Raw genomic sequence first — 9,036 nt, forward strand, 5'->3', positions numbered from 1 at the left:
TGTTACCTATCCTTTGACAGGAGTATCAATCTTTTCATGCTGTGAAAGAGGATGCAGTGTTTTGGGTTTTTGTCTTTTGGTTATGACCGATGGACAAAGCAGTTGACCAGCTGGTATTTCCCAGTGGAGAAATCTATAGCATCTTCTCAACCTTTCCACCATTTTTGTTTTTTGTTTTTGATGATAAAAAGAAATATATTAAAACTAGCTAACCGAAAAATATTCAGAGTTTTTAGTCTGAGCATGCCTAACTAGATTAAAGGCCACAGCTATACAAAAATTGTCTCCCTGCTTGTTAAAACATATATCTTGGGATATATTAGATATATAGATTAAGTCTTTTATAACATATATCATTAGTGATCTGTTGATTGGAGCACCACACTTCTTTTATCTTCAACCCCATTCTGGTAGCATGTTCGAGGCTTGATCGGATGGCTAATTAGTTATGGTTCCATATAATTAGTAGAAGGTATATGTCTTGCAGCAAAATAGATAAACTTGTCATCTAGCAAAAAGATATAAGACTATCTTACCAAAGTTAGTCCAGGTGTATGGTATCCTGCACAGATTAAAACAGGAAAATTGAGTTTTGGTAATGAAGAAAAAGAATCAAAAGATGAAACTAAGAAATTCTCCTTAGAATTACAATATATATCATGGGACGAAATTAAGGGGGGGGGGGGGAATACTTTCAAATCAACTAACCACTGTTTAATTTGTTTCAACACCCAAATTGGATCAGGATTTTATGACCCAATGACTACCTTGTTCCTAATTGCCCAAGTAAAGTAACAAGTAATAATAAAAACACTACAAAGCCATATCAGAGATTGCTTATCTAATGTACGGTTGAAAAAGATTGCCAAGCAGAAATCTTTTAGAGATTCATGATCTAAAAACTAAGTTCGCAGCCCCAGAGGTCCAGCTACCCAAATATGTTTGACCCCATCATAAGATAGGAATAAGTGCCAGAAGGATTCAACACAATTTCCACATAGAGCACAGGAGGGGTTGATCTAAAGCCATTAGGAAAGAGTAGCCTTGACCTGTATTTAGCATTCGTCAGAAGAAGATTTTAAATTTGGGGTGAATCTTAAGCTTCCAAAAGAAATTCCACCAAGAGGCGATAAAAAAATTATTATTGTTAACAGAAACAGAAAATAGCTCTTTAGCAGCCAGTTTAATGCTAAAAATTCCATTCCTGGCCTTGGTACACCACCAATTGTCCTCAAAATTAGATGGATTTATCTGTTGAATGTAAGATGAGATGTGCAAAGGTAGTAAATTGTTTAGTAAATTAGAATTCCGTTTAGATCCCTTGGTAAAATAATAAACCTTCCTAATTCGATCAGAAAGATTAAGGGAATTCAGCGGATAGGTTATCAGACTACCAGGTTGAGAAGGGATCCAATGGTTAGTTAAAAAAAAAAAGTAGATTTACCATTACCTATCTTTTTGACCACGATTTTCTCTAGGGATGGAATGATATGAGAGATACTATTCCAAGTCCAAGAACCCTTCCTCGCAGGAGTTTTGGGATCAAAGAATGAGAGTTTAGGAAAGTATCTAGCTTTTAGAACATGAGACCATAAAGAAGAACAATTAGTGATAAGTCTCCAACATAATTTCATTAGTAAGGCTTTATTGTGATGTTCAGTCTTACGAAACCCCAATCCCCCTTTGGCTTTAGGGACACACATTTTATCCCAGGAGATGAGAGAAGATTTTTTCTTCATTTTTCTCGAATTTTCCAACAAAAAATTAAGACAAATAGAATCAATATCCTGATAAACTTTAAAGGGAAACAAGAAACAATTCATCAAATATGCAGGAGTAGATGCTAGCATAGATTGAATTAAAACATTACGGCTTGCATAAGATAAAAAATTGGACTTCCATGAGGAAAACTTTCTTTCGATTCTTAAAACAACTCCACTCATTTCCTTCAGACCTGCAATGGAAAAAAGGTTAGTTCCCAGATAAATGGAGTCTTTTGACATTTCCTTAATACCAATTAGAGAGCTAAGATGAATCTTGTCCCTGGAAGAGACATTTATGCTAAAGTGAATTTTGCTCTTGGAGAGATTGATTTCTTGTTTAGATATATCAGAAAAGAGATCCAAAATACCTTTAATGGTTACAGATCATCAAGAGTGGTTCGACAGAAAATAAAAATATCGTCAGCAAATAAAAGATGAGAGAGATATCAGAGCTTACGGACAACATTTCTACCTGTTGCCCTTGAGCTCTGAGAGTTTGATCTAACATGTGTTAACTGTAACTTTTTGAGATGCCCATTTGATCGTCATGATCTATTCACACTTTCCGATTTTAACAGTTCTAAAGTTCAACCACCAGACTTTCTAATACAGGCATACAACAGCCATCAACCAGTTCAATCAATTTGGACTGTCTTTTGGATAAAAAAGGGCTAGTGTGTTTTTTTTTTTCTAGGGGTGGGGAGGGGTTGTGATTCTTGGGATTTACAAGAATCAGAAAAGAGCTTGACATGAACAGAGGATGAAACTGATAGGCAAGATGGGGGGGGGTGTTGAGACGAACTGCTAAACATGATCTGATCCTCAGCACCACGGCCATAATAAGAGGTAAAAGATTGAACATGAGATGTGTTAGAAAAGGAAAGATGTTGGGTCAATATTGGATATTGGACCCAATATTGGATTCCTCTAGCAATAGGGATCTTTCCTTGGTAGGAAAGATTGGATGGGTTGGTGATTGAGTCCCAATAGGAAACTCAATATTCTTTGCCCATGTGTGCTACCAATTTGGGGGTGAGAGGGCAAATCACATATATTTATGAGATTGCCAAATTCAAGAAGCACTCTCTCATCCTTGAAAATTGGTGGAGCACTCCCTTCCCTAGAACCGTTCTCTCATCCTCTCCCTCTCTTGGTGTTTGATCTTGGAGAAAGCGTGGGTTTTGAGAACCCTTGTGTGTGGAGGAGTTGGTTTGATCATGTGGAACCACTAAGCTTTGCGTAGTACGTGAAACGATTGAGAAATGACTATCATTGGTTGGAGGTCTTGCATATGTGAGACTCTAGGTAACGATCGATTCCCCTGTTGTTCTAGATAATTTAATAGCATTCTCCATTGATAGAATTGATCCTACCATGCTTCCGCGGATCTATATTGATCGTCTTCAGTGCTATTAGAGCCTTGCTATCAAATGAGAATGCTTTATTTTTTGTATCCATTATTACATGTGATGCTCTTAGTTTAGATTCATTAAAATTTTTTTTTTCTGTTGTGGCTTATGGGAATCGCGCATGAACCAAGGGGTGAGAATTCAAGCTCTAAGGCCGAGGGTTTTTTGGATAGGTGCATGCACACCAGGCGATTTTAGCCACAGGCGTGTGTGTCCTAAGCTAGGAGGCCATGGGTTATTGCATGCATCGCTGGACAAAGGCAATGAGGGCGCTAGGCATGTGCGGCCGGTGCCTGCTGTTGGTGCTGCCTGAGCTCTCACGCAACAGGCTATTCTTTTTTCCCCTTTTTTTGTTTTCCATGGGCTTTGATGGGACAACAAGCCTATTTATATATATATAAAACAGTTTCAAGTTTTTTTTGAAAGAGTCCTCTCACGCAAGGCTGTTTTGTTTACCCCTTTTTTCCATGGGCCTTGATGGGAGCAAGCTTATTATAAAAAAAAATGTTTTCAAGTTTTTTTTTTTTTTTTTTGAAAGAGGATGGTCTCCTTTTCTTTTTCCCATGGGCTGCCCTTGATGCGACAACAAGCATATTAAAAAAAAAACAGTTTTAAGGGTTTTTTTGAAAGGAGACTCATTGGAGAAGATGGGAGAAGGGATTTTTCTCTTCACCCATCTTCACCATTTTACATAATGGATTATTTTATTAGTTTTTTTGATAATTATGTATGTGGTAATAATTAAATCACGATGGGCATTAGATGCTGATGGCCATTGTGATATGTTTAGTCATGGTAATGGTGTTTTTATGTGTTTTTGACATTTTTCACATAAAATATGAAATCTATAATCTTTGAGCATCATGTATATAATGAGGACCATGGTTATGAGGTTTAATAATTTACATGTATTAGATGGATGTGGTTTTGGATGCAATTATTATTTTTCCATTCTTCTCCCCATCTCTCATGTAAATGTTATGTAATTCCCCCTCAGGCAGTTCAAATTGGTGGACTGGTTTCCTAAGTTTTATTTACATTTAAAGGGTTATAATAATTTTAAATTAGTTTATATTATTTATTGTAACCGCTTGATGATCATGATAAGATCGGGATCGTGATTTTAATCGTGGATCAAGAATCTTGACGGTTCGTTAGTGAAAAGATTGGAGGAGGGACTTGCTCACTTGAAGTGTCCAAGTTGTTTACAGTTTTTGATTTATTTTTCTGTAATAGTTAGTTGCATCAGCATTATCACATGATTATTGCTATATGTGGGAGTGACATATGAGGCTGTGATTCCTCCCATCTATCTTGTAATTAAAATGAGTTTACATTGGATGTGAACTTATGTTCCTTAAAGATGTTATCCCATAACCATTGGTATTTAATTGTCTTTGGATGGATGTGTTTATGTGTTTATACATTGAATGTATGGTTGTGATTTTATGCGTTCCTGTAATCCCTCAATTTTAAAATAAGTGTGATATGGGAAACCCTGGTTGGTGGGATTCCCATGGCCTCCCTTAGTTGCTGTGTGTAGAAATTTCATCGATCTACTCGTGTAGATGCCGATAGGATAATACTTGGATAGGTTGATGAAATTGTTTACACCCATCTTACATGTGATCGGTAGAGAATATGGTCAGTGGTATGTGTACTACGATAGTAGGCATTAACCTACAAACACCATAATTCCTTTCAAAACTAAGGGTATACACTTGACTTGAGTGTATATGATAGGAATGGGCATGACACTCTGGTGACTAAATCACTTTGAAAGTCTAAGTGACGGACAGAATAGTCCACTCAACCAACAAGCAAATGATGAATTTTGATAGGCTAAGTCAGGAGCATAAGGGTTAATAAGTTCCAATTTATACCCTATAAGCTAGAGGGAAGCTTAGGGTGTGATTGACCATTGATTGTTTTACCTCATTTTTCAATGGTTGTCGATCATGCTAATCGTTATTTTTGTACATTATGTAGATATTATACTATGTCGACCCAAATCAACTATGCTATCCTCGTAAAAGATCATATTTTGACCGGCCCAAACTACGTTGATTGGAGGAGGAACATAAAGATACTCCTTACTGCAGAAGGTTTGATGTCAGTCATTAAACAAGATGAACCTGAATTCCCATAAAATGAGAACCCTGTTGCTAAAGCGGCCCATGAGTAGTTTCGTCAGAACAATTCTAAGGCCAAACTCCTCGTATTGAACTCTGTGGAAAAGACCATCATTGATTCTGTCAAGGATTTGTACTTGACAAAGGATATGATGGAGGAGTTGAAGGAGATGTATGAGAGAGAAGAAAGAAATGCCCATCATCAACTAGTGACACTTCTCCATGGCACGAAGATGGCCCAAAGAACTCCAGTTATAGATCATGTGATGAAAATGCGAAACTTGTTCCAAGATCTGCAGAACCTTTGGACGTCTTTTAATCTAAATTATAAGACGAATGTTATCTTCTACTTTTTGCCTTAGAATATCTACGGATCATTTATTGTTAATTATAACATGAATAAACTCTCCGTCGAACTTCCTGAGCTAGACAACATATTGCAAGAAGTAGAAGCTGCATCCAAAAAGCAAAAAGTGGAGGTCTTAACCATAGAGGATAAGCCTTCTTCTTCTAAGCTTAAGGGTAAGAAGAAGAAGAAGACTGACAAGGGGAAAGACCCTAAGGTTGAGTCAAAGGGAACTCAAAAGAACAAGAAAAAGGGAACTTGTTTCTATTGCAAGAAGGACGGGCATTGGAAAAAAGAATGTCGAGTTTTCCTGGCTGCTCAGAAAAAGAAGTCGGAAGAAGGTATTTTTGAAACCTTAGTCCTTTATGAGTCTAATTTGTTGAAGGAACCTACTAATACATGGTTGGTGGACTTCAAGTCTACCGCCCATATTTGCAACATGTTGCAGGGGTTCAAGCTGACAAGAAGGCTGAGTACGGATGAAATTCGTTTGAGAACGGGTACTAGAGCTAAGGCCGTTGCTGAGGCCGTTGGAGATTTTACTTTATATTTTAACAATAAAGTTACTTTGATTTTGAGAGGTTGTTTTTATGTCCCCCTGTTTAGGAGAAACATTGTTTCTGTTAATGAGCTAGTGATGGATGGTTGTACTTTTCTATTTGGTGATAAGTTGTCTATACGGTTTAAAAATTCTTTTGTTACTACTAGCTTACTAAATAACGGATTATATCTCCTAAAACCAGTGTTTGATGTGAATGAAATCTCTAATACATCTATAAAAAGAAAATCAACCCAAGATAATTCAACATATCTTTGGCACTTAAGGTTAGGTCATATTGGAGTACAAAGGATAAGCAGGCAGGTAAAGGATGAACCTTTAGATTCTCTGAAGGTAGAACTTTATCCAACTTGTGAGTCATGTCTACAAGAAAAGATGACCAAGAAACCCTTCTCAAATAAGGGAAGAAGAGCCCAAACTATGTTAGAATTGGTACACTCGGATGTGTGTGGACCCATTAATGTTCAAGCGAGGTATGGTTACGAATATTTCGTAACCTTCACTGATGATTACTTTCGTTATGGTTATATATACTTGATGCACCTTAAGTTGAAAACGTTTGATAAATTCAAAGAATTCTGAGCGGAAGTTGAAAAATAGTTGGATAGTTGCATCAAGTGCCTTTGATCTGATCGAGGAAGAGAGTATTTATCAGATGAATTCAGGGACAATCTGAAAGAAGCTGGAATAGTATCTCAGTTGATGGCCCCAGGGACACCTCAACAAAACAGAGTCTCAGAAAGGCGGAATCGAACCTTGTTGGACATGGTTCGATCCATGTTGAGTTATTCAGAATTACCGTTAAGTTTTTGGGGTTTTGCACTAGAAACTGCCATCTATATACTGAATAGGGTACCCACAAAATCTATACCCAAAACACCTTTTGAATTGTGGTATAGGTGCAAGCCTAGTGTCCAACATATCAGGGTGTGGGGTTGCATAGCACATGTGCGAAAACAACAGACGAATAAATTGGAATCTTGTACAAATAGATGCTATTTCCTTGGATACCCTAAGACAACAATAGGCTACTATTTCTATGACCCGGTGAATCAGAAGGTCGTAGTTAGTAAGCATGCAACATTTCTAGAGGATGACATGGTCTCACCGAGATCGGATCCAGTGATCATAAAGGAAATATCTAATGACCAGCTACCCTCTTCACCCATAAAAATTTCAGCCGACGTACCCACTGAGGAGCAATAGCCTCAAGAGCATAGACGGAGTTAGAGGTCTATACGACCACCGACTCGTTTGAATCTTCTCACAGAGGAAGATCAAAATGTGGAAGAATTCCACATGGTGTCTGATTGTTCAGACACTGATCATTATAGTTATGTTGAGGCTCTAAAGGATGTTGACTAGGATAAATGGAAGGAAGAAATGCACTCTGAAATAGACTCCATGCATTCTAACCATGTCTGGACTCTTGAGGATCTGCCACAAGGGGTGAAAACCATTGGCTGTAAATGGATCTTCAAGAGGAAGAGAGGTATGGATGGAAAGGTGGAATGTTTCAAGGCAAGATTTGTTGCGAAGGGATACACTCAGAAAGAGGGTATCGACTATGATGAGACCTTCTCACTAGTAGCGATGATCAAATCCATTCGAATGCTATTATCTATTGCTGCATACCATGATTATGAGATCTAGAAGATGGATGTACAGACTGTTTTCCTTAACGGATATCTTGATGAGGTCATATACATGGATTAGCCAAAAGGTTATGCTTCCCCGGGAGAGGAAAATAAGGTGTGTAGGTTGTTGAGGTCCATTTATGGACTGAAACAGGCTTCCAAAAGCTGGAACATCCGTTTTGATCAAATTATCAAGGAATTTGAGTTTGAGTAGAACATTGATGAACCAAGCCTGTATAAGAAAATTTGTGGGGGTGCCGTTTGTTTCCTTGTCCTATATGTTGATGATATACTTTTCATTGGGAATGATGTGGAGTTACTTTCATCTATAAAGATGTGGTTATCCAAAACGTTCTCAATGAAAGATCTGGGTGAAACCAGTTACATCCTAGGAATTAAGCTTGTGACAGATCGCAAGAAGAGGATGTTGGGATTGTTACAATCCACGTTCATTGACAAAGTGCTTAACAAGGTTCAACATGCAGGATTCTAAGAGAGGTAACGTGCCTCTCAGACATGGAATTGGTCTTTCCAAGTCACAATTCCCTCAAACTTTTGAGGATGTTAAGGCTATGAAAAGAGTTCCCTATGCTTCGGTAATAGGAAATCTAATGTATGCCATGTTGTGTACCAGACCTGACATTTGTTACATTGTAGGGATTATGAGCCGATATCAATCTAATCCGGGACAAGAACATTGGGCAGCTATCAAGGGGATCCTTAAGTATCTAAGGAGGACCAAGGATTACTTCATTGTTTACGGTTGTGATCAGCTGTCAGTAGTTGGATATACCGATTCAGACTTCCAAACTGACAAGGATGACAGAAAGTCCACCTCTGGGATGGTCTTTATGATTGGTGATGGTGCAGTGATTTGGAGGAGTGCCAAACAAAAGTCAATAGTCGATTCTACAACAAAAGCTGAGTACTTGGCAGCTAGTGAGCAGCTAAGGAAGGTGTTTGGCTCAAGAAATTCTTGACCGACTTAGGGGTGGTGACTGAGCTAGTGGAGCAACCCATACCATTGTTATGTGACAACAGGGGAGCTATAGCACAAGCAAAGGAACCAAGAGCTCATAAAAGGAATAAGCATGTGGAGCGGAAGTATCACTTGATTCGTGAGATCATTCAGTGTGGTGACATAACCATAGCTAAGGTTGACACGATAGATAACTTATCTAACCCTATGA

The 9,036-nt window shown here is 38.0% G+C and overlaps 1 protein-coding gene across 1 annotated transcript; it reads left to right on the forward strand.

Moving 5' to 3' along the window:
- Window positions 1-5,699: 5,699 nt before the first annotated feature.
- On the forward strand, window positions 5,700-8,826 carry LOC122665664 (secreted RxLR effector protein 161-like). Its single transcript, XM_043861815.1, has 2 exons — window positions 5,700-5,867; window positions 8,332-8,826. The coding sequence occupies exons 1-2, from the start codon at window positions 5,700-5,702 to the stop codon at window positions 8,824-8,826; spliced, it is 663 nt and encodes a 220-aa protein (XP_043717750.1).
- The last annotated feature ends 210 nt before the right edge of the window (window positions 8,827-9,036 follow it).

Source organism: Telopea speciosissima, chromosome 6 (genome assembly GCF_018873765.1).
Source record: "Telopea speciosissima isolate NSW1024214 ecotype Mountain lineage chromosome 6, Tspe_v1, whole genome shotgun sequence".
NCBI classification, from domain to species: Eukaryota; Viridiplantae; Streptophyta; class Magnoliopsida; order Proteales; family Proteaceae; genus Telopea; species Telopea speciosissima.

What these genes read in the sequence shown, in the direction of transcription:
- LOC122665664 (XM_043861815.1), top strand. Translation starts at nt 5,700, where the DNA reads ATGAATAAACTCTCCGTCGAACTTCCTGAGCTAGACAACATATTGCAA. An exon ending in ACAAGGGGAAAGACCCTAAG is followed by an intron (nt 5,868 to 8,331) that starts GTTGAGTCAAAG and finishes TTCAACATGCAG; the next exon opens with GATTCTAAGAGAGGTAACGT.